General features: G+C 47.6%; 1 protein-coding gene across 1 annotated transcript; it reads left to right on the forward strand.

Annotated features, from left to right (window-relative positions):
- The first annotated feature begins 207 nt into the window (after nt 1-207).
- Nucleotides 208-23,317, forward strand: mTerf5 (mitochondrial transcription termination factor 5). The gene is made up of 7 exons (XM_077657581.1): nt 208-909; nt 3,394-3,628; nt 7,417-7,524; nt 9,959-10,222; nt 13,870-14,115; nt 15,952-16,074; nt 19,261-23,317. Exons 1-7 carry the CDS (start codon nt 383-385, stop codon nt 19,582-19,584), a joined length of 1,827 nt encoding a protein of 608 aa, XP_077513707.1. The 5' UTR covers nt 208-382; the 3' UTR covers nt 19,585-23,317.
- Nucleotides 23,318-26,320: the final 3,003 nt, after the last annotated feature.

The raw sequence follows: 26,320 nt of genomic DNA on the forward strand, positions 1-26,320 counted from the left end.
TTCAATGACGGCGAAGCGCAAAGGCGCCCGTGCGCTGTGCGATGTTAGTACGCGTTAACCGAGATGTGAGACAATTACTGTGCCATTTCCTTTCCTCAAAAACCAATTTCAATTTCAGTTTCCCGCCAAATAGAGACGCGAGTCCGCGCTCCTGTGCACAGGTGGCGCGATAAGTCATTCAGCTTCACGCGGCAGCTTATGCATGCTGTCCAGTGTCGGCAAGGTGTCTGCGCACATGGCGATCGTGAGCAGCGTTTGTTCGTGGAATGCTCGTAGAATGCTCGTGGTTTGTTATGCACGCTGGTGAGTGAGCCAGCACCGCAACGCGTGTAGCATGTGTTAACTATACCGTAAAGTAGCCGGCGCAAAACACTCCATAGCAATGCTGTTGAATGGCCTCAGAATCGGCGGCGGGTTGTGTTGGAAACTCGCCCGCAGTGCGTCGTCGGCAGCAACGGCTCCTTCAAGGGTATCTGGGACGTCGCGGGCCGGCCGTTCCACCTCGAAGGCCCGCCTCGCCTCCACGAAGCACGACACAGAAGAGCATCAAGGCGACCAGTCTGATCCGTTCTTGACGCCCTTCGTGGACCGCGACGACGACTTCAGCGTGGTCGAGGAACCCGAAGGCAGCTTGAGCGAGCAGTCGCGCGCTCGCATCCAGCTCTTGAAAGACTCGCTGGGGTGCTCGCTGGCGAGCGCCACAAGCATCGTGATGGGCAACCGGAAGATCCTGGGCATCCGACGCGAGACGCTGGTCAAGAATGTCGGAATGCTCAAGTCGCTGTTTCCCGTGCGCGAGATTATGCGACACCCAGAGATCTTCAGCTTCCCGTTCGGCACGGCCGAACAGCGCTACCGGAACCTCGAGGAGTGTGGCATCAAGAAGATCACGCCGGCCAGGGTCATCAGGTGACCACCTTTGATGTGTCTAGCTGTCCTTTTAGACTTGGCATGCGCTTGGCAGATAATTCCAGGTCTTTCTTCCGCCTGTCGTCGTAGAGAACGCGTCCAAACACGCACGCTGACAGCACACCTCTGTTGAATTGCGAGACCTGTCAGTCCAGCTGATGATGCTATACTGTTCTGTATAGTATGCAACGACGCAAGCTGCTTTAATGAGCACTTCTTTTAAGGCAAGTTTTAATTGTCTAGTTGCGAGACAGTGCCAGTAAAATAATAAGCACTGCTGCTAGCATTGAAGGTGCGGATCGAACTTTTAAGACGTGACTGCTGCTGAAGTTCCGTCCAAACGCAGCTTTACTGACATTGCAGTTCAATTCATACCAGACCCCTCGTTGCTTTTTGGACAAACCCCTAGTGTCAAATGTCCCATCAGGTTTTTATCACTAGCTCCAGTGCATAACATTCACACTATAAAGAGACAGTATGCGCACTATATATACATTGATGAGACATTTCCTTCTTCAGGAAACAGTAGGAACACACGTGTGTAAAATATACTGAGTATTGCAACGCTAAATGTGTACTGTGCAAAAGCTGCTTGTTATGGGATGCCAATGCTGCAGATGAATATAATTCTGATCACATTAGGAAATGACATCACCCAAACTTGGTATTAAAAAAGCTAGACTCGTATGCAATCTCAGCGTTAAATTCCAGCGCAAATAAGTGAGTGATTTAACCAAGAGAAGCATTTTACGGTGTGCGTTCAGTGCTGCAACAGTCTACGTGCAGTGCCCCTTCTTTGAGGTGCTCAACGTTCTGCTATTGAGTTTTGTAAAAAAGGATTGCTGCAATACAACTATGCTATAAACAAAGTATTGAAAGACACCTGCCAGTAATTTCCGACTATGCTTGGACCATGTTTCATCATAAATGGCTCATCTAAATAAAAGGAAAATTGGCTGTATTTTCAATTATAAGGTACCATGCAAGGAATGTTGTACTGCTAGAACTGTTATTTGTGTTATACTCCCAGCTCCTTTTTTCTGGGGTTTCTGCACAGTGGTAAGTATTTAGTATGTCAAGAATGTAGTCCTCAGCAGCGAAAGAAGTTTCTCAATGGTTGGGCATTTCGATATAGGAAACAGCATCCCATTCCTTACATTCCTCCCAGCTAGACAGATAGTAGCATCTAATCTGTTTGTCTTGTTCAGTCTCTATTTTTATTTTTCAACATCTTTCTTTTTTTTCGACCACCGTAGTGGCTTAGCGGCTAAGGTGCTCGGCTCCTGATCCCAAGGTCGCGGGATCGAAGCCTGGCTGCAGCAGCTGCATATCGATGCAGGCAAAATGCAAAACATGCCCACGTGTTGTGTGCTTTCAGTACACGTTAAAGAATTCCAGGTGGTTTGAATTATCCTGTAGCCCTCCTTACAGCCCCCCTTATAGCCCCTGTGTTGCTTTGAGGTGTGAAATCCTGCATAACATTTTATTTTTTATTGCGTTAGCATTAGAAGTGTCAGTGCAAGCAGGAATAGCAGCCAACATCACGCATGATGTGGTGCAAACCTTGTGACGTCATAACAGCCTGCCCAATGCGGAAATTTCTGACTAGTCGCGAGAGATTGCTAAGGAAGAGCAACCCGAGTCACAAACACCACTGCTGGCCGCACCTGCCAATGCAGGGCAGTGGCATATTGCTTAACTGGTGCACCACTGTGCCAGGAGAGGTATGAGGACTCCCAGCGATCTGTGAATGTAAAGTAGAGAATGACAAATTCCATATATATGGGCATCAACCCATTAAAACTGTCACATCATACCGTTAAGGCAAAGCTACGACACGATCAGCACCAACAGAAAATGCTAACGCATTCAAACAATCCACCGAGTATTGCCTAAGAGTTATTTTTTATTGCGAAGCAATACTACTTTAGGTCGCACTTCAGCCCGTTCCGTGGCGAGGCGGTGGTAGGCACCATTGACCTTTAGCATGACCTCGCTGCGTGACGTCACACCACGTGACCTAGAGTGACGTCACACCAGCTGTGTAAAAATGGGGCCCCATCTCACGCCGTTGCGAGGCGAGGCGGTAGCCACCAACGGCGGCCTAACTCCCGCTCCTCTCACCAGGGGCGCTACGGTCGGTGTGACGTCACACCAGCTGTGTAAAAACGGGCCCCATCTCACGCCGTCGCGAGGCGAGGCGGTAGCCACCAACGGCGGCCTAACTCCCGCTCCTCTCACCAGGGGCGCTACGGTCAGAGTGACGTCACACCAGCTGTATAAAACAGCTCCGCTCCTCTCGCCAAGGCAGTCATACAGCCAGGTGTTATGATGGTGCCTACGAATAAGGCAGCTCGGCAGGATGCAAAGAGGAGGCCAATCGATACTGGAAGATTTTGTAATGGGCACGCTGGTGACACACTATTGCTTCGCAATCACCAGGCTTAACCAAGCTAAGCCACGGCCGTTTTATTTTTCCTGCAGGTATGTGGACCTGATGACACAGCCTGCCTATGTGCTGAAGCTTCAGGGGGAGATGGCGGTGGAGACGGATCCTGCAACGCAGCTGCTCTCCTTCCTGGACTGCCCCGTGGGTGTCCGTGCAGAGATCCTTTCGGGGCTGCCCCTGCACTACCCGTTCACCCTGAGTGTTGCTGAAGTGAAGCGGGCTGTGCTGCGTAGATACCTGGCGTGGCGGCTCAGCTGCTCCCGCGAGGAGGTGCTCTGTTATACCAAACATTTAGTGATACTAACCACTCCGATGAAACTCACCAGTCATTTTCGGGCAGAAGCATTAATCTTGAAGGCGAAAAGTCTGAAACTAGCAAAAGTGTTGTTTTACAAAAAATAATCCAAAATTGAATGTGTCAAGTGCAAATTGAGCCAGCCATAGATTTAAAAACTTGTTGAGTGTTATTTCTGTCATGTTGTTTTTCTGCTCGACTCTTACACATTGCTATGAAAATTTTGTTGCTCCAGAGAAGAATCTCAATGATATTAATTAGCTGGAAGTGTCAGAAATATTATCATGTCAAATTTATGTGGTCAGAAGCGTGGTAGGTATGGAAATGAAGTTTTATTTTTGTTAATTATTTTTTTATTATTATTTTCTGTTATTATTATTCATAATGTTCCTTTTCTCTGCTTTATCAAGCAGACTGTCTTACAATATCAAAAACGTACGCTTGTGACACTGGTCCTGAAGCTCACAGCCCATTCTGGAGTGTCAAAAGTGTGCAACGTCTTGGCTGTGAACTCTGTTGCTGATTCTGTCACTCATTTTTTAGTGCTTTCACTTTGTCATTGGTGTCCTCACCTGCCCTAACTATGCAGATAACCACGTCATCGTTAACGACAAAGGACTGCTCCAATGCTCTGATCCAGTATCTTACCGCTTCTCTGTAGTCTAGGTGTGATTAGTAGCTGGAGTCTGCCAGATGAAGCTTAAATTCTATGCTTGCAAACATCACTTGAGATGAGACTTCTGTCATTGGCCTGTCACTACTCAGCTTGAGGCGATCGCTGTGCCTACGGAATCAAGCGGCACAAAGCAAGTGGCATTCAGGAGATTGTGCTATTCTGTGCTGCAACTAGCCTGACAGCTGCTGGGAGTTGCTGTCCTGTCTGTTTGCTTGCACATAGTCCAGTAGTGCCCTGTAGAAAGCATTCACTTCATCTCACAACTATCCTGGTCAGAAGTGGTATTCTAGGATTTGTACTACCATGCAATTCAGGCATCTCCGTCTCTAAACTCCGCGAAACAAAAAACTTACAGCAGCAATCTTGCAATGCTCTACGGCTATGGCTGGTGTTAGTGCATGTTGTATTTTTGAGTTATCATATCTCTGGAGCCAGGCACTTTGCATTGGGTCGCAAATATGTCACTCAAAGTTGCAAAAAATGACAGAAGTTTTACTAAAGCTCTTGTCACTGCCCACCCAGCTGTGAAAAAAAATAACAAAAAACACCAGAACAAGGATATCTTTTGGGTATCCATGAACTGACATTGGCCATGGATAGTTACATGGATGTCATCATGAGCACCTCCATTCCCTTTACCTGTATGCTTAATAGCTTAACGGGGGTCTCGATTCTGGCAGTCTTGATGTCATAGGTAGGATAAGAGGGTCCTCACGCAGCTTCCACCCACACCGGTCGATGACGCTCCACGTCGCACGCGAGGTATTACAGGACGCGCTATGTTTGCCGCCATGGACCTGGATGGTGCTGATGAATACTCTCATGGTTCGGTTGCACCACACATAACTACCCACCCCCGAAAGCAGAAGGCTGGACAGCAGTTGCCGTAGCTCAGTTGGTAGAGCACCGGACGCCAAATTCGGAGGTCATGAGTTCTGACCCCACCGGCATCATGTGGATGTTTTTTCTTCTACTTTCTAATCAGTTATCTTTAAATAATTATACTATTAATCGCTCAGTGATGAACACCACAAATTTTTAAAAAATGTATGCTCCTTGTATTAATCGCTCAGTGATGAACACCACAAATTTAAAAAAAATGTAAGCTCCTTGGCTTCGGTGACTTTTGGCTTCTCCCATGTTGGACATTATGATTATCTCTGGGCATCCTGTGTATATCAGTGGTTGTCTGGGAGGTCTGTTGTGTTTGTGTCAGAAGTATGTTCCACGAATGATTCAAGCAATGTGGGAGAACTCCAGAAAAAAAACAAAAAATGAAGAGAAAGGTAGCACCAGTACGAATCCTTCACATTTATATTTTGCTATCTCACTCTTGAGGCTGCAAATGGGGTTACTTTTAGATCTGTATTTTACAGTGCATTTAACGAGAACACTTCCTCCTGAACTGAACAGTGTGTTTGCTGTTTCTGTCGCAAGCACCAACCAGCTTCGTACAGTTGTCTGGAGGTTTGTATAGATAGGATCACCTGATAAAACACTGCGTGGTATTCCTGAATGCGCTATGCTTTGCGGGCTGATTGGTTTCATAGCTCTGGCAGAAAACCAATCTCCCCTTCCTATTACGGGTAATTTTTTAAGGCAAGTCAGCGCGTGAAGGCAGGGATTTCTTTTTTCTCACATCATGTTGCTATCAGCAGGAAAGCATGACTGCAGCATTAGTAGTAGTATCATATTTCTTCTTCTGGTCACATCAGCTCCAACATTCTTGTCTTATGCACATTTTTTTTTGCTTTATTGAGTGCCTCAGTTTTTACAGCCAGATCTCAGTACAGTGAAAAGGTAAAAAAATAGCAAAACAGTTAAGTATAGCTGAAATTGGTATTATAAAAATTTTGCCAAAACTCATGCAGGAAAAGCACAAATTATTCACTGAAAGAGTGCCAACTGGGACAGGCTTTTTCTGAAGATTTAGCACAGCTTAAAATCCGCTCACGGCGATTGTGGAGGCTGCAAAAAAAAAGGAGTGCCAAACGCCAACTAGGGTGTCTTCCTCACATTACAATGGTGTTTCCTGAAAAATGGCTCGCCAGAACGAAAGCTATCGCTGTTTTCACGAGCTCCACAACAGCCGACGTGAGCACTGGATAGCTGCTGGAAGGCTACTACGGACCATGCCACTGGTTCCGGGGCACTATCATTGTGTGTAAAAGAGGTGCAAGCGTGGTGCCAACCGCCTGGGTGCCAACTGTTCACACCACCATATCTTCAGTGGCGCTGTTGGCAAGTGCAGATAGAGCATGAACCGTGGCATGAATGCCTTCCGCACCACCACCAGTCACTCTTGTAGTCAGGCAAAGCCTGCTGCCTGTTGTCCTAAAAAGGCACAGCGTGGCGTCTGGCAATTGTATATATCCGTCTTGTGACAAACCATGTTCCATATATGAAGCAGGAATTGCTTGCGTTCGTTAAAAATATTTAGGAACAGTTCGATATAGCCATTAATTGGTAATATTTGTGTTCATTATAAGTTTCACTTATTTCCGAAGCAACAAAAATGTGCACAGAATGCAGGTTACTCATAACATTAAACACTGCATGCCTTGTGTTTCGAGTAGTACTACTAATATGAGCATTTTCAGTAATGGGATGTGCATGGTCTATTCGAAGCAAATGGAATCCTTGGGTAAAAGGGTTCCTTCCCCATGTAAAAAGCTAGGAAAGAGGAAAATTTGTCTGGCAGTTGAATTCTGACTACAGGTGGTGGTTGGCCAATACTATGTTATGTATACCCACTGGCTGGTTTCACAAGTACTAAGGCAAGCATGATGCAGTCTTGAAAAACAGGCAACTGAAGCGGCAGGTGTGCAAGCTGACATCTCTGCGACATCGTGTGGCAGCACGGCCTAATGGGGACCGCATTTATGAACGAGGAATAAAAGAAAAAGCCACTATTAGTAAAATGGATGGATGCTGAAATAAGGATTACCATGTATACCTTGACAGTTATACTGTCATACTATTAGTAAATATTCACAGCAGTGCAATCAAGAAGGCATTCATGCTTGCAGCTAACCTCTGGCAAAGTCCGATATTTCCGTGTCTGATGTCACCCCATATTTGCATCAGGTGGACACATTGGTGCGCAAGTACCCGTCCGTGGACAACCGCAGCCTGCAATTCTTGCGCCACACCATTGAGCTGCTCACCAACCACTTCCACATGCCCAGCAGCAAGGTGAGGATCACGAGGGTGCAATTCTCATTTGCCCTGTGGCACCAGTGTTCTGCACGTCGCCACCTCTTATAAGGAGGAATTTGATGGAAGTTTGTCGGAAAGGTAGTACTGGCAGTCAAGTAAAGTTGTGCTGACTGATCAAGTCAGGCGATGTCAGGTTCTGAGTCCGAGCAGGCTTCACATTCTTGGTCTATACTGTAGTGAAACTGTGCAACACCTTAAAGGGGGCACAGCAGGACCATAGTGGTGTGCACATTCACTCATGTACAGTCCTTGACACGCCTGTCTAGTGCACTGAACAGCACTCTGTGTTGCATATTTATGACAGTCGCCGCTAGCTTTAAAAGATGTGAAGAGCTAGACATGATCCATTGCAATGTGCATGCAGGAGCCCTAAGGCACTCATAAACGACGCAAGTGCACTCCCAGGTGCTCTGCTTATGGCCGATTCACACGACAGTCCGTTCGCCCGCGCCCCGCGCATCACTCGTTCATGCGCCACTAAAAACTGGCCTGTGTTCCGATGACGTCAAGCGGATGCGACGGACCAAAAGAGCAGACGACGCGCTGGGTGTACCACTGTTGCCAGATTATTTTTAAGCGTCTGACAACGCTGATCAAACTGGTTTTTCCTCCCACCCATGACTGCGATTCAATGGTGCAGGTGCGGCCCTTTGTCCAATTCCTCAATGGCCTGGGTCGTCTTGCTACCCGAGTCGATCACTTCGTCATGGTAGCGAACGCAGTGCAGCTTGTCAAAACAGCGCGCCAGCTCAACGCCACTCAGCGAAATGTGGCAGCCGAAATACTGGCAAGAGCAGTGGTTGCCAGAGCTGGCACGCGCATCTTCGCGGGCCGCCACTAAGTCCCGCGAGGGGAGAGGCACTTGAACTTCCTTGGTTGTCCAGTCCGTGGGCCGACAGCACGCCTCTCCATTTGGTGACGCACGAACACGTGATGTGCGGGCTGCGGGCGAACAGTCCGTCGTGTGAATCGGCCAATAGCGCTCTAGACAAGTGCATGAACTACTGTACTTTCATGCAAGCTTCTTCCACTGTTTTGGACATGTTCACCGACTTGTTTTGGCAATCAGTGTGGTTAAGAGGGTGGAATTTCAAAGTATCTACAGTGCAGGCTTTTTTTTTTTTTCAAGGTGCCAACAAGGCTTGCAGGCTAAGGCCTTGTAGAAGCAGGCATGTTTTTTTGACATCTCTGAAGAGAGCTTGGACTTACACTGCAGCGTGCTAAAGGAACAACGCCTGTGGTAGACCTCTGAATCTGAAGCCTATTCTGTTACAGTTCAGTCTTGTAAATACTACAGGGGTGGAGGCTTCATAACTGTGTCAGTCCGCCAATAGTTCTGCCGTAGAACGGCTGCCTCGCACTCTGCTCACTGCGCGGTTTTTTAGCTCCGTCTATAGAGGCTTGTTTGGAACCAGACTTGCTTAAACTTGTAATCAAAGAAATTATTTTGAAGCGAAAAGCTTCACTATGCGGGTCAGAGCTAAGCTTCGCGTGAGCCGAACTGGTGAGTTATGCGCATGTGCGAAAACGAGTGACGTCACGCGCCGTGCAGGTGGTCGCTCCTCGCCGCTGCCGCAGCCGCCGTCGCCTGACCTTTCGGCGCAGCCGCGCGCTACCGCACACGTGCGTCATGTGCATGCGCAAGTATGGTAGCATCCCTTTGTTATGGATGCTACCATACTTCCAAGCTTCTGGTACACTCGAGGTCATAAGACATTGCATGCACAGGGTGGCTATTTTTTCTAGCACAATCTCCCCTCCGTCCTTCACAGATCTGCTCTTACTTGTCCGTCACCAGCTGCTTTCTCCCTTTGCGTAGCTCCTAAGGCTTTTTTTTACTTCCTGTTTTGTTACTGACGGGATGTCAGATTGCAGTGCACTGCTGCCTCTCTCATTAACGTTCTGATCACATTCGGTACTGTATAGATTTGTGTAGAACTCTTCGGCCACATTAACTATCTTATCCATATTGCTGATGGCATTGCCCTCTTTGTCTCTTAACGCATACATCTGATTTTTGCCCACGCTTAGTTTCCTTCTGGTCGCTTGTAGACTACCTTTATTCTTTCTATAATAAATTTCCTTATGTCAGTTATGCGGTTATAGAACAGTTATATCTTAGTGCTTTAACTATCTCTTCTTTGAAATGTTCCTGTTCTGCACTCATATTTTCTTGTGAGGATATTGACAGAAGGATGCTCCTGCAACGAATGTTAATATTTTTTCCTTCAAGGTGACATATCTTTATGGTAAGCACAGTGTTGTTTTGTACAAAGGTTCTAAACATGGTGATGCATGATTAAGTAAAAAGCAAACATCCGAAGTCGGGAAGGCAGCAGAGTGTTCTAAAGTCGAGTTGTGGTCGTTGGGCAACTCCTCACCGGTGTGATGTTTGATGTGCCCCATGCAGATCCTGCGCAATGGCTTTGTTCTGCTGTCGCACCCTGGCAATTTGGAGTGCCAGCTGTCTCAGGTGCAGCGCCTGGCCGGCATGGATGTGCGCGAGCTGGCCGTGCTTTGCCCCCGCCTGCTCACAGTGCCCGCCGAGAATCTAATTCGTGTCGAGCGCCTGCTGCAGGCGTATGGCATCACACCCGCGCAAGTGCAGCGCTGCATCCGCATCTACAGCCTCAGCCCCGAAACCATCGAGTCACGCCTGCAGGAGATTGCCAAGGTAGTATGGAAGACTTTCTTTCTGTGAGACATTGTTAGCCCATTGTCTTTGGAATTTTTGTTATGCTAGCTCTCAAGCCCACATTCATGGAAAAAGCCATTTGTCCTTCTGGTCCTCCAGTAAGCAACCTTCCCAGGTGTGTGTATGCAGGATCAGAAACAGGCGCCTATAAGCTGCGCTCTAAAAAGCACATGGCAGAAACATCGGGCTCGAAGCCAGACTCTGCAACCGCGCTATATACTGCCAGTGCAGCACAGCCTGCACCCCGTAGGACGAAACGATGTGTGTTTCATCTTGCCTTTGGTTTGCTACAGCATTTGGGCTTATCACGGGGTTTGTACTCTTGCGAAACTGGTGAGCGCTCAGTGGGCTATGTTTTGTCATGAACGCTGCATTTGGGGCGGCATTCCACGAGTGCTTTGTTCTGCAGGCATCGTGAGGCAGTGTGCAAGAAATGGTAGTGCGTTGCAGCTGAGGTTGCTGCGCTTGTGTCCATTTCATGAACTGCCTTGTTGTGTTTTGCCACCAGTGCCTTTCCTGCGAAATTTTACTGCTGACGCCACTCCTCCAGTAAGGAGGTATCTGGCTACCTTACAATGCTTCATGAAAGCATTCAGTAAGCTCCTTTGTCATGTGACCATTAAGACAAGTCCTCTTGTCAAAACGTTGCCTAAACACTCTGAGGTTCCCTTTCCACCGTTGTTCACTTTGTTTTCTGTTATCTAGAATCCCATTTTTCTGCTCTCTCTCTGCCATGCGACAATATAGTAGCCGACGGGTAATTCGGACTCCAATAATTCAGACTTGCGGGATATTTCGGACCTCGATGAGGCACCGTCAATCGTCCCATAGAAGCGCATACATATTTGCGACGGATATTTCGGACTTCAAAAGTCTGAAAGTTCGATTTTTCAGACTTATTTTCAGTCACTTGCGGGCCAAAATCGGCCATCTTATCGGCTTTTCGCCGGCGCAAAGGGAACCATCTTGGATTGAGGTAGATTTACGCTGCAGTTGGATTGGCTTGACATACTTTCGGTACCTCATTGTTGCCAGTAGAGGTCCCTGCGATCTTTGATGTTTGCATGCACAGAAAATCCTAAACTCGCTGCGACAGCTCTCCATGCATTTCAGCAGCTGTTGATGGATGGGAGGCAGCAGAGAAAAGGGTGGGCACATGGAGCGGGCATAGTTTTTTTTTCAATTCAGTTTCAGTTTATCTCACATATCTTTTGGCTACGCGTGCACGCCTGTGCTGCTTTTTTGCAGCTGCTTTAATTTTACACAGTCCTTGTCTACTGCAACCAAGAAATTGGTTTTTTAACCTGCAGGCGACAAGGAAAAACTTGGAGGACACTTAGGCTTCGCCATTAAGAGTAGAACGCAATAGCTTCATCATGCTGCCTCCGCTTATCGTCAACCGCTATTGGCAGCCACGCGCGGATAGGGGGCGGTGCCGGCTCGCCACTTGTCAGCAGCCGCTATCTGCAGCCCAGCGCGGGGAGGGGGGTGCTGGTTCACCGCTTAGAAGCCACCATCAGCAGCTGCACAGGGGAAGGGGGTGCCACTTTGCTGCTTATCAGCAGCAGCATGCGGCGAGGGAGGTGTTGATTTTTCGCTTATCAGAAGCCCTGTGGTGAGGTGGTTGCTGGTCATCAGGAGCTATCATCAAGAGCTTATCAGGAGCCGCCATCAGCAGCCACTTGCAGGAAGGGGGTGCTGGTTCGCCACTTATCAGCAGCCGCCACCGGCAGCCACGCGACGAGGGGTGCTGGTTTTCCGCTTATCAGTAGCTGCCTTCCGCAGCTGCGCAAGGCCTCCGCCACAGGCGCTTTTTGGATTTTTCAGCACAGTGAGCGACGCGATGATGACACCGGCTTATTCGCCTCACGAGCTCCTTAACGCTCTCGCGTTAAAATGGGGATGTTATAAACATGCATCGGAGCCAACCTGCGCATTGTGAAGTGTGCAGCACTGCTTGCACGGAGTTTTCCGCTGCATAGTTTCTTTTTTGCGCCTTTGGTCTTGTTCGTGCTCGCACCGTAGCAGCAATAGAACTGCACTAACAGCCACAATGAAATTCACACCGCGCTTAGGTGTGCTCGGCGTCAGTGTGGGTGTGACATGCCAGAAGCCACCGAGCACGGCGGTGGCCAGGCGCCAATATAATCGAGTTCTGCTTTGGTCAGTGTGCCGTCGCTGTTCCGCGTGCGCTAAACATAGGCTGTCAAAATTTAGGCACGGGGTAAACCACTATCGCGAAATGACATTCGCGACGTAGCATGCGCGAATGCTCGCACAGTTGCAACATAATAGCCGAGTTTGGATTGCATGTGTTTCAATAGGATTAGTCGGGCCTGGCTCACGAAAACATACCAGCCAGGAATACACAGCACATGGGAACGTAACAGCGGATTTCTACTGTATTCGCCTCAAGACCAAAAATTTGATATTCTCACACCTCTACTATTCATCTCAGAACAGGCATGTAGAAATTAAACTGTTGAAGCAGACTAACAAAAGATGATCATGTGCAATTTGAAAGTAGCATCCGCTAGTTTTGTGAACTTGCCATTACTATTATGAAGCCTTTACATCTTGAGGGTTGATTCCTGGTGGCTCTAGCATCACTAACGTCATCCTCGGTATCACTTGTGTCGCCTTCATCGTCGGAGCAGTCCGCTGAGCAGTTTTTCATTGCTGTGCTCAAAATGACCATCTCTGTCAAAGCAAGCATCCGTTATTTCTTAGGAGCCCTTGCAGGAGGCCCTAGACTCCTCTTTCTTTTATTTTCGACCTTTCTGAATATAAAATTTCCTCCTCCTCCTCCTCTTCCACTATTTCTTTGCAGTTGTCTTTGGCTGCACTTTTTTCTGTCATGCTCCTTTTCACCCGCCTTTATTCCTTCCCTCACCACAAGTCAGACAGCTACCAGGCCTTTACTTTCCTCACAGGCTCCACATACTTGCACAAGTGCATGCCAGGAAATGCGTGAGGATAGGGTTGGCTGTGGCTATTGCAGGGCAGCGGCAGTTTGAAGATCGCTGAAAGAGTGGCCTTTGTCGAGCCAGGGGATGTAACATGCCTTATGGTGACCATAGCGTGAAAAATTGTCTAGAGTTTATGCTGTGTTATGTAACATGCTAAACTCACTCAAAGCTGTCCCCATGCTGCTGGATGTCTTCTGGTAATGCCTAAAACCTACAGACTTTGGCCACTTGGGCTACCACAACAACGATTGCGAAGGTCACATGCTCATGTGGGCAGTGCTGGTCACATGGTGACACGTGACCAGATGTAGACTGCCAACACCTGCCAGGAAGGTCTTTTGCTGCAAAAAAAATTGAGAAACAATTACCCTGTGCCGCATAATGCAAGAACCCAGTGACAGCTGTTTTTCTGTGTCCTTTTGTGCCATGCTGCAGTCTCATCGTTTCCCACTGTCCTGCATAGTACATGTGAACCCACACTCTCTGCGCTGCACCTCTGTATTCCTTCTGAAATGTAACACCTAATCTCCTAATCGCTGCTTGCTCTGTGGATGTCCACACCAACGTCGTGAATATGGTGGCACGTGCCATTAACAGCTGTCGCTGTAAAAAATGTTGCTGATTTCCTCCTCCTTCTCCTTGTCACACGTTATCCAGGTGGCCGAATTCGATGTGCGCCGCGAGAGTCCCCGCCTCTTGAACCTGGTGTACTATGCCTCCAAGGCACGGCACCGGCTTGAGCTGCTCAGCCAGCTGGGACATCCCGCGGGCGGAGTGTCAATCAACGTGCTGAGCATGGCTGCGTCCGACTTTGCACGCATCTTCTACAGCGGCAGCGACCGTGGCCGGCCCAGGGAGACTGTCGAGTACCTGGCACACCTGCTGGGGAAGCCAGGGGCCGAGGTGGGAGTGGGCAGCTTTGTGGCCAGCACATCTGTGGGAAAAGGAGTCTAGTGCAGAAGGCCACAAGTAAATTTAAGCAGAGGAAACAGGGATGCTCATCCTGTGTTCTCGAGAGCAGTGTCCCATGTTTTTGTACCCTTTTCTGTCAGACTGCGTTTTCCTAGGGAACTACATCTTCATGTTCCTTGTTATACTGTGGAACTCCGGTGATGTTTCTCCCGCTCATGCAATGCCCCACATATTTATGACGAATTAGCTTGGGCCTGGTGAGTGCCCCTCCCCCTATGGAGATAATGCACTAATAGTCTCGATTGTAGGATGCAAAATTATGCATACCTCGTCTCTGCCCTGCCGCATATGATAATCAGTAGGAACTGTCCTGTGGGGAAGAGGCTGGTCTTGTCACATGGCACACGCTGTATTCCAAATCGGAGACGTGTGGGCATAACAGTACAACCTGGCACACGACTGCCTGCAATGGCAGTTCTGCCTATGACTCGTACTCGATGCATGCGACCTGCGGCCTTTGGTGCAGGGGAGCTCTCACCTTGCCTGCTTTTACGCTTGCTTCACTGACAAAGACATTGCGGATATTATTTGTACTATTGGCAGCAGAAGTTTACAGGACACATGTTCTCGGAAAGTATTTATTGCAGCTCTTACGTGCAACCATTCACTTGGTATTGTAACCAGCAGATAGAGTATGCCCCACCTGTTTCCCTCATACCTTGACACATTTCCGGTGACTGGATTACATGACTGCACTGAAATATATATTTTTCCGTACAGTCTCATCCCATAAAATTTTGCTGCCAATTGTACACTCATTTCAGTGGACAGTTTGTCTTCGAAGATTTGGAATAGCCGTGTTTCTGGCCCGTCTTCCAAATCGTCAATTTTGAGGCAAATGTAACCCCTACTTAGCACAATGTTGGGAACGCATGTGCATTTCATCAACGCCGAAATATCTCCTAGCAGTGAGCGTGGTCTCAGTATGAATTCTAGCAATATGAAAAAAGTGACACATGTGCGGGGAGAAAAACAATACACATTTTGACAGCCAGAGTAGCGGCTGCATTCATTGTGCGAATGCGTTCATTGTACAAGACTTCCAAATTTGACACACGGATTGTACTACGTTTTCACGCAGTCCCCTAGAAGTCATATAACCAGCGTTCTGCTGTAATTTTTTTGTTTCTTTTGTGCGCCATAAAATTATGGATAAGCCTTGAACAGAAAGAGGTACTACCGTGTCAGAAAAATATTTTTGTTATCCGTGACAGTTTATGGGACAGCATCACAGCACGCTGCTTTTCACTTCTTGAACTAGCTTAGGTGTATAATTGAAGGAATTGACCGCATGCGGTAGGCACTTCTAGCGGGCATTTCAGTGCTAGCAACCGTTAAAAAATGGCTGTGATTTAGCTCTGGTTAAACCTGGAATGACGTGGTAGCTACATCTGGCCGGGTGGAACTCGCTCAGTCGAATTGCAAAGACAGTCTTTCGCTGCTCCGTTTCGCTGGGCTTTCCTTCTTCATCTTCGTCCCACTTGACACGGCGCATGCCGGCGCAGCGCCGGCAGTTGCAGCTGCTCCGCACCACGTGACCAGGGGTGGCCACGGTGGCCATGCTGAAGGCTCGAAGAGGTGGCGTGGTGTAGCTATCACTAAAAAAAGTAATCTTTCCCTGACTGTTGAACAGTGGTCGTGACACTGAGGCAAGCGAATTTCGGTGGGCACGATACTTTTGCTCAGAGATGTGCACGCCTGTGTTTTCCTTTTTGTTATTCAAAGTGGGAACATGCTGATTGTATGGCCTTTGCTGCACGTGCACAGGTGCGTCAACTCCTGGCCAGTCACCCATCGTCCAAGCGCATCTCCCTACTGAACACCCGCCGAGTGGTCGACTGGCTGCTACCCCGAGGCGTCACCCACGAGCAGCTGTGGTACGGACTTCAGGTGAGCCACTACTGTGCCCTGTCTCACTGCGTGCTTCAGCTGCCAGCAGCCAGGTGGAAATGCACTATAATGCACAATGTCCTTATGTAGCATTTGCCTTTCACGGCAGAGCTGTGTCAGGCATAGCAGTTTGCTTGTTTGATGCATGGTAGCTGAACTGTTGTATTTGCATGATTGTGGAGCAATGAAAAGCGTGGAGTACGAGACAGTTTATAATAGCACCTTTTCTCACCCATGTACGGTCGAGCCCACTCATAATGGCTGCAGTTATAACTACCACTCTCTTTATTAAGAATGACGGTGTTGCTGTCACCAAAATGTGTATTAAGTCGGGTGTTGCGAAAGGAGCACGGGGCACCCGCACCGCTGTGTGATGCACGCATGTAGGCGTGGCTAGCACTCTTTCTGGGTGCGCAGTTTCGCTTTTGTCCGTAAGTGACCCCAAAATTTCTTGTGCTGCAGCGGTGACAAGAATGGCATTTTCAAATTCCCAAAACTGATATGGATATTACGGCGGTCGTAATATCCAGATATCCACTCGCCGTGAACAGAGTACTGCAGTTTCTGCCACTATTATGGTGCGAAGGTTTCCTGCACCCCTTCGTTTTCAAGACAGTCCTTCAAAAGATTCTCAGATAAGACTGATACGATGATAGGCACGGAGCTCCACCACACTGCCACCACGTCGACTGTGCACTTTAGAGGCCTCATCATGAAGTTGAAACTCCTCCCGGTAGCTCAAAAGCACGGTGAGTCATGCCTCCCAAACATTGGTGACCGTTCTCAGCAACATTTAAACTAGCCGTAGTTTTACTCTCTGAGCTGGTCGAAAGATCACACGATAGACAGCATGCAAGTTCAATTTCGCCAAAAAGCATGTCACATACCGACAAAACTAAGCTTTCGGTGCACCTGCAGTGGATTATTGTGACATCAAAGCAATGTTGGTGGTGCTGCAGATGTCGAGGGTGTGTACTGTACTTCGATAGACCAAACTGAAGGCTTTTATCATTTCGCGTGTTCTATAGCGCTTTCCTCAGGATGAAGCGTCGAATTTGCGCTTGATGCACGAGTGCACCACATTCAGTGATGAGTTCCCTGCTGTGCCGCTCCGTGCCAGTCGTCTTAATTGAATGTTTGAAGCTTGGAGCTTCCATTGGCCGACACCATTCTAGCTTTTTTTTTTTTCTTCTATTTCCCAAAGTTTAGGTCTGACCTATTCGATGCAGCATCCAATATGCTAGTAAATACAGCATGTGTGCCTTTGTCTCTGCATAATACAATCAGTCATAACACAAGGGGTTAGTTTTCACTTCTATTTTCGGTTAAAAAAAAACTTGCACAAAAATGATGCACTTGGCAAAATTTGAGAATTGGAAATTGGTTTTTGAGGTAAGGAAACGGCGCAGTAATTGTCTCACTTCCCTGTTGGACACTCGAACCACGCCTTAAAGGGGCTGCGAAACACTGCTTGAACGGTTGCCGGTTACGCTTTAGATGGATTCTTTGTCCCACAGATGCTGACTCAAAAAGAATTACGAGAATCGATGCATAGGAACGGGAGTTATTCAATGAAGAAATTTCAAAATACAAGCAAACAAAATGCTGCCCTCAACTCGATTTTCGCGCAGCTTCCCATTCCCATTTCACTCTCCCAATGACGACACCGAGGTCGACCGATCAAAACAGCCTATCTTAGCACGGGGCGGAAGTTTGCGCTCCATGGTTGCCTGTTCTTTGTAACTCGTTCATGCCAAGGCTAGCAGCGCCGTTTGCATGGTTACAACAACCATGTGGACGCCCAGCTGACCCAGCGATGCATTACCGTCACGTTGACGGCGCAGAAGGGAACACTGATCAGAGACGTTCCCTTACTTATGGATCCGAACTCGAGCGCAAGATACTGCGACAGTGTGACAGCCTGCGCAAGATATCAGACACATTTAGCATAGCGCGTACCGCTACTGCTTACCGCCAACCATCGCCCGTCGCTCTTAGCGCGCTGGTTGGCCACGGCGAGCAAGGAGCGCGCGCTGTTGATGGGAACGTGGCGCCATCTGGTGCCACCGCCCGGTGATTCTCCACAAACTGACAATGCGCACTGCCTGCTAAATGTGAAATGAACGCATCCTTCCATGGGACCGAAACGAACGCTTATAGAGTGCAATGGCTCGATCGGATCGATTCCGCAAAGCCGCTCTCAGATACATAGAGAGTAGCCATAAGTGTTTAGTGCTAGGTCGTAGGACGTTTTCAGAAAGGCGCAAAGTCCTTCGATGCAAAAAAGTAGCCAGTGCCTCTGGTGGCGTGTTTTTGTTTTCCTTGATTTACAGTGTTTTTATCTAGGGCAAACAAGCTGGTTTTGTTAATGTAATATAAAACACAAAAACTTGACAAAACGTATCTCTAGTTATTAACCCAATTCGCATTATACTATTTACTATTTGTCCAATCATCAAGCTAGCGCAAGGTGATGTCCTATCCACTGCTGAAAACCGCCACTGTATGGTGACACCGTCAGCGCCACGAATTTGTTTTAGCGAGCTAATTAAAATATTAAAAACCACAGTATACGTGGTACGACTGATGCTAATAGCATCACTATAACTCACTCTATGCAACCAACAGGCAAAACAATGCACTGAAAATGTGTTTCGGGGCCCCTTTATGAGATGGGAGGAAGGTGGGAGCGAAGTGGAATGCTTCAAAATAATTTCAACTACCTGGGGATCTTTAACGTGCACTAACATCCCACAGCACATGGGTGCCTTTGCATTTCGCCTCCATTGAAATGCGGCCGCCACAGCCGGATTCAAACCAGGGAACTCCGCCTCAGTAGCCACCCCACCCTAGCCACTCAGCCACCGCGGCGGGTCACTTGGCAAAGCCCACATTGTTCTTGTGCTCAAATATGCATGCAGTCTCTCGAATGTTTGTTCCATCTATAACTTCTTGACCAAAAGTATGTCTTTTAGCACCGTAGGGATAGCCTTGGCACCTTCACCCCCTTTTTAGACACAGGTGGAGCAAACGGAACAGCAGGAAATCGCTGTCACAACTTTGAAACTTTTTAGTGCACTGACAAGCTCCGAGATTTTAGGGACCAGCTTGTCCCCCTTTAGACTGGAGCTTTCTTTACAAATCCATTTTTTGGGAACGAGCATGGCATGCTGGTGTGTCTCGCAGGTGGTGCTCTACGACTCGGAGCTGGTGGCGTCTCATTTCCTGCGCCTCCCGGAGCGGGACGAGCTGCAACCGTACTCGGAGTGGCGTGACTGCCGCGAGCTGCTCGAGGTGCTGCTCTACTACATGGAGCGGGAGGCACACTTCACAGGACGCACCCAGGTCGGCCTGTTCAGCGAGGTTGGGTCGCCAGCAGCCAGTGATGGCACACGTCAGGAGAGAGATGCAGCGGTATCACAGCCAAACCCTTACTTCCACCCAGCGACTCTTCCTTCGGTGCAGAGACTACGCACAGAGGAGGAAGAGGCTGAAGGAGACGCATCATGACACACCCTTGGTGCCACGGCATGGCTGTGATGTTACAGTGCGATACTGGTGCCCATACTGTGCCCCTCTGGCTCTTGGGACCCTTCTGAATACTGGTACCCTCTGGTTCCTATCCTGGTAGCCCCAGCCTCAAGGTCGTACCTCAGGGTGATGTGGAATGCCAACAGTGATAATGTGGGTGCAGAAGGTCCTCCCTGTGCAAAGACAGGGGAGAGGAATTTACGCAAGGAAGGCTCGTCACAGTGTTTTCCAGAGGGAGGCTTCTTGACTCTATGATCTGCAGACAAGGAGTGCCTCAACATGTTATGGTGTCACATGAGTCGCAATGTGTCGCGATGCCCAAAATGGCGCACCGCACAGGTGTCGTGGTGAGCTGGCGGTGCTTGTTGTGACATACCCGTGACGTCGCAGTGCATGTAAAGCTGAAGCGGGCTTGCAATATCTGTCACTGGTGTGCAGTGGGCAGCTCAGGATATGCTGAAGCTGATGACGGCAGGGTATATGCACTGACTAGTCATGACATACATGTGATGGAGGATTAGAGCTGTGGCCTTTCTAATGCCAGTGAAGAGGTGGTGTCTCAGCTCGATATGCGGCAATGAGCAGAGAAGCTTCAGCTGTGCCTTTTTGTTGCGTACAGTGTGCAGAGTAGTCATGTTATGATGGACTTGGTAGACTGGGCAACACTTGGATGCTGAAAGGACTGCGCAAGCATTGGTTACCATCGTGTGACTGCGAGGAGTGCTGCAAGGGCAGAAGAGCTTTGGCACGTTTCGTGGCAAGTGTCGTCATGCAAAATGTTGATGCATTTGCCTACTGTGGAAAGCTTGTAAATAGTGTAACATGTGATAATTTATAACACAGTGTGCAACATGCTGGTAAAGAAAAGTGTGCAGGAATTTTTTTATTACTCAGAAGGGAAGCCAAGCAGTTATTGGGAACCGTTGATGCTGCAGAAATTTGGAAATTTATGAAATGATCTGTGTTGAAAATATGCGAGTGGACCTCAGTGTACATTAGTGCATGGTATTTAACAGTTCGCCTCATTATGTGACCATTTGAAAACAGCAAGACACAGCAAGCCATGTCGAAATGCAAGTACAGTCGACGACTGATTTTTCTGACCCTCTAAGGACCACGAAAACGTCCCAAAAATCGGGAAGCCTAGAAAATCAAATATCTGCAAGCTCTTCATGAGTACCGTATTTACATGATTGTAAGTCGACCTATTTTTCATAATTTGAAAACATGAAGTGGGGGGGGGGGGTCGACTTACAATCGATACCAAAACATGGCACCACAAGTAAAGGCGAGGCAAACGAGATATCGGGCATGCTACAGCGTGGTTGCATTTCTGCTGTACGCTGGGTCACATTGCTCTTGGTGCTGGCCTTGAGCAGCTGCTATGTCAACGTGCAGAACTGACATCCCCTCCCCGTGTGCGGCGGCCAATGGCAGCTATTGATAAGCAGCAAACGGGCACCCCACACTCCCCACATGTGGCTGCAGATTGCGGCTGCTGATAAGCGGAGGCAGCCCGATAATGCAATTGTGGGAAAGCTCAAGCATCCAACTGCACACTCGGCGCTCAAGGGAGTGTCGATAGTTGATGGAAGGGCCGCTGTTCCGAGGTGGCACCGCCACTTGGAACGGCAGCGGGGCCGGGGAGTGTCGGTAGCCGACAGAACAGCCGACGCCATTAACGCGTAGTTTCTCTTTGGCTTCGACGCATTTGACTACTGCTGGTTGCGTTTCACAAGTTTTTAATGTGGTTCTTCAGTCGTCATTTGTGCTCCAGGTCTGGCTAGCGATTGGCGCTTGTTCACTGCTACATTCAAGATGACTGCCATTCTTTGCGCCGAAGGAGCAAACAGCTGCGCACCAGGCTGCAAGTTCAACATTCACAACGGGTGATGCAGGTGTAGCAACTGCAGCAAGGCAAAATTTTCAGCTGTTCCACGCGATGTCTTGATGTGACCGCAATGTGCCCACGGGCACACCCGCGCGCGGCAGCTGATAGCGGCGGCCACTGGATAATGCTATCACGTTCTACTTTTAAAGGCCAAGTTTGAACAACCTGGAAGTTTCTTTTTCTGGAAATATGGTATGGGGGGGGGTCGACTTACAATCTTGTAAATACGGTATATGTATCTCACTGCGTGTTGTGTGCACGGACGACGGGCAGCATCGTCCCATAGGCGTCTTGTCTCATACGTCTCTGAGGAGTGTTGCCTGTCATCAAGCACCAGTTGTGAAGGTTTTACGATCTAAAAGTTGGGGCTGCTGTGCATTTTTCTGCAGTTACACGTACCTCACTTTGTAAAGCACCGTCATTTTCTTCCGCTCGCCTTCTCCGTGAGGCCGTGCGCCTCCCACGCACTTCGCTGTTGCCTCTTCCCATGTTCAGGTTGAAAGACTGTTCAGATGAGTTCCGCGAACGGTGACTGGTGTTCAAGTTTGTGCGGTGGATGATATTCAAGAACGGCACGAATTTGAAATCATGCGCGCGTAATGTGCGGACCCGCGGAGAATAGCACCACCATTTAAGAGGCTCCCTTTTAGCTTGAATTTTGTTTTGTTTGTTCAAGTTTTCGATCTTTCTTGCGGTTTTAATTAATGAGCTTTCAGTATATGGCAGTCAGTTGCTATGGGTCGACCAAAATTTCAGGGCAACCATGTCGCGGTGCCACAAAAAAAGTCTAATTACCAGGCGTGTCCAAAAAAATTCCGGGTCCGAATTTTCTGTTGCCGACTGTACTGGTTAGAATGGAATGGAGATCTCTGCAACTACTAAAAAGGCAATCGAAAAAGATGAAGGTTTGAGGGAGTGCAGGTGTACTTCAGATAGTATGCTGCATTAGCTTTAGTTTCACAGTTAATTTGCTCCTAGTGCTCTTTTTAAAAATAGCTGATCCTTCCGTGGTCCTGGCTGTGGTCACACCAGTGGTGTTTCACCAGTGTAACTTTTAGCTACGGAACCTGAGTTTCTGCTTTAAATTCAGTGTACTGTTCGCTGTATGGACTAACAATAGTTCTTTGATGATCTGCACCCAAAGTAAAAGCTGTCACGTGCCTTTTTTCGGACCACACTGTACAGCAACATGTGATGTGTGGATCACAGCTTGGAAGCTTTTTCTGCATTCTAGTCTGGAGCCATCACAACTGCTCACTGCACTTTATATGTAAAGTACGTTTGCACCAGCATTCTGTTGAAAGAGTTGTGAAATGTTCAGAGGTAGCATTAGGTGAGCCAGAAACAGGTTATTCTGCTTCACTAGCAGGCTGCTCTTTGTCGAGATAATTTCCATTCATGTTTCCCTTTTTCTGATCAGAAAGGAGGTTCCTTAATTGTCTTGCTATTGTTTAAGTGCAGCAGTGCCTTGTCAGTGAGCTTGCCTGCACTTCCAGTGCTCCTTGTTGTCAAGTAATCACGCGCTTTCGGCTGCACATTATATTCAATGGGAAAGGAGCTGTGCTTTCTTTAGTGCAGTTTTTATTGCACATATATATACTGATAAATGTTCTAGAACAGCATGTAAAATGTATGATTGTTTTTATTCGTGCATGGAAAGGCTTTTTTTTTTTTCAGTGTGTGTAGCTCTGCTCCCATTGTAAGGCTGCCTGTACATAAATGCCACAGTTGCGAAACTGAATTGCACACCACTGGAACTGCTATGGAGTTCTTGGTAGAAACATGGGTTATGTACAAATAAAGCTGAAATCTAATATGCCATATATAGCATTTCCTTTCCTCTCTCTCGGGCTCTGCAGACAGGTAGAGGAGAGAGGACATGCAAACCTGTGAAGGCCTAACATATGCTTGTGAACAATTTACCAGCAAGACCATAAAGACTGCGAGTTCCATTTTACAGACAAAATAGTGTATATCTCACGTTGATCCAATACTAGCATGAAAGGCCACCATTTCAAGCTCCCTGGTAGTTTTGTGTGTTTTATTGCACTTACAGAGCACGTTTCAGTGTAGTTCATGGCTTTGTGTACAAGTGTTGCGACATGTTGCAAGAAAGTGTAGGCAGGCGGGATGAGAGTCCTGCACTCCGCTGTCACTGGCAGATATCGCAAAGGTGGTAATGTGTACCAAGAAGCTCTGTGCTGCTTAAGATGACCAGGTAACTACCCTCAAGCATTGGTAAGGTTGCGTATGCATGCTGTGCAAGGTAGGCACCTGCTTTCTGGCCCTGTCCATTTTGCGATTAAGACTTTTCTGTTCTTGTGAGCAGTTCGTGAGGAACAGTACTTGCATTGCTCCATCTACCCGTAGCGATGGCGTGGTTGTGGTGAAGGAAGACAACAGGCAGAGGTAGTCCCTCCGAGTTTGGTTTGGTTTATGAAGTTTAACGTCCCAAAGCTACTCAGGCTATTAGAGATGGCGTAATGGTGGGCTCTGGATAATTTCGACCTCTTGGGGGTACTTTAACATGCACTGCCATCACACAGTACACGAGCCTCTAGCATTTCGCCTTCATCAAAAAGTGACCACCACGGCCAGGATCGAACCCGCGTCTCGGGTCAGCAACCGAGCACCATAACCTCCGAGTGAGCATGGCGGCGGCCCCTCGAAGCCAATTATCATTAGTCTGCCTGCTGCCGTTTCTGCTCAGTCAGAGTTCTTCGAGTGCTCTCCAGCGTTTTTTTTTACTTGCTGCCACAGATGTACTCATTGCCGCCAGTCAGCCACACTCCACGGCACAGCAAGGGTGCTGGCTCTAGCCCACGGTTCTAGACACCACACATAAGAACAGCATGTCATCCTTCATGAAATGGACACAGTTCCAAAAATAATTATAAAAGACGACAGGTGTATGGGCCTCAATCAAACTATGCAAGGGGCAGGGTGTCATTACTGCAAACCAGTTTAAGCAGAGGTGTACAAATGGTACTTTCTCAAGACCGGATCGAATACAAGTACAGTCTAGCTCTGATACCAAATCGAATACTAATAGTGTAGCTAAATACCAAATTGAATATGAATCAAATAAAAAATCAAATCAGATACGAATGAATACAGTCGTGCCTTGTTAATACAACCCCCGTTAATATGGACGACTCGAATAATGGACATTCTTTCTGGGGATGAAATTTTTAAATGCATTTACACTGCATTAATATGGAAACTCGTCCAGGGAATGGACAGGGAAAAAATGCACATTGGGCATTGGGGCCTATGTATTTTTATCGCATCAATATGAACTGTGATAGAACAAAATCTCTACTGCCCCAACCAGACATTTCATTTTGTGTGGTTTGATTGCAGCACACCAGATTAATGCAGTAGAAAAGTGGAAATGGCTGCCTGATGGCATTTTTCTCTTCAGGTTTCATGCTTTACAGTGTAAAGTTGCCGATTCAGCACTCTTTACCATTTGCTGTATTGCATGAATGGCTCTAAGGAAAACATTCTCTGTGGTGGTTTGTGTTATGCAGAAAGCCTAATTCAAGAGCTGTCAGCCAACTGAGTTGTGACGTCGTGGGATGTGAGCAGCCGTAGTAGGAGTTATGTCATTGAGCCATTAAACACCATCACGCATATCATACACAGATCACTACAGACATGTCAAACCACATTATTTCAAGGATAATGGTGACCTGGATAATGGGCTTGGATTGGAGCTCTCAAAATTGTCTTAATTCACTGACCATTATTATGCACAAAAGCAGATCCCAAACATAGCATTTTGCAAAACCATTTTTTCTTTGTGGTTAGTTGTTACGGATGACTCACTCTATAGAACGAATATTCATCCGAAACAGGAAGCACTAACCATGACTCTGTAACTCATGAGTTAAGTTGTAGCGGTCGAAAGCCCCAACAGTGATCTCTACTAGGGAGATGCAGCACAAACTATATTAACTCCATGACCGTCTTGTCGTGTGCATAGGGAAATTGCCTTTTTCTATACTGACGATGACGACAAACAAAATGGTGCCAAATCACAGTTGATGAGAGGGACAGCAGTTTGAGCCTTGGCGTGCAATACCGGGCATAAAGGGAAGCTTTGCTGAACCTGCCTAAACCATGCTGCATTACAATCATGGAGGCCATATGCTTGAATGTCGTGAACAATATCACTTAAAGGATGAATAGATGCACAAACCAATTGTGGCAGTATGCTGTGTAGTGTATCTACTATTCGAAACTATTCCGAACTTAAGACTGTATTCAATTCATTTTGAATAATTTTGAACACTTTTTATTTGATTCATTCAGTTAATTGAATAGGAGGATATTGGCCTTGATATTAGAAATTTTCAAACATTTGCGTGCACAATAACTTCTTTCCTGCTAACCGCACACAACGCCTCGAGAACAGCAACTCCTTCAGTCTGTAATGAGTAGGCTGATGATGCATGGGCAGCGGTATCTGTAGTGCTGTACCAGATTCATTCTGGCAGTGCCTACTGCAAGCTGGCTCTCCCATGTGTCGCAAATTACACAGCTAGTTTCCACCCAGAGGTGCTCTGGAAGCGAGCCAACATGTGATCAGCAGTAGGTAGACTAAGCAGTTCACAAATTTGAGTAACGGCTGCCACTTCTCTGTCTGAAGTTTCCAGCCTAGTTTGATTGGACACTACAGTACTAAGCAAAGGTATATTGTCTGTACAGTGTTAAACCACCACTGTACCGCTTAGCTTAGGACCACAACAACAAAACAGCTTAGAGATAAGATGTGACAAATATGTTGCAGCAGGCAATCTCCAAAATGCCAAGATCAGC

Source organism: Amblyomma americanum, chromosome 3 (genome assembly GCF_052857255.1).
Source record: "Amblyomma americanum isolate KBUSLIRL-KWMA chromosome 3, ASM5285725v1, whole genome shotgun sequence".
Taxonomy (NCBI): domain Eukaryota; kingdom Metazoa; phylum Arthropoda; class Arachnida; order Ixodida; family Ixodidae; genus Amblyomma; species Amblyomma americanum.

What these genes read in the sequence shown, in the direction of transcription:
- mTerf5 (XM_077657581.1), top strand. Translation starts at nt 383, where the DNA reads ATGCTGTTGAATGGCCTCAGAATCGGCGGCGGGTTGTGTTGGAAACTC. An exon ending in ACGCCGGCCAGGGTCATCAG is followed by an intron (nt 910 to 3,393) that starts GTGACCACCTTT and finishes TTTTTCCTGCAG; the next exon opens with GTATGTGGACCTGATGACAC. An exon ending in AGCTGTGGTACGGACTTCAG is followed by an intron (nt 16,075 to 19,260) that starts GTGAGCCACTAC and finishes TGTGTCTCGCAG; the next exon opens with GTGGTGCTCTACGACTCGGA.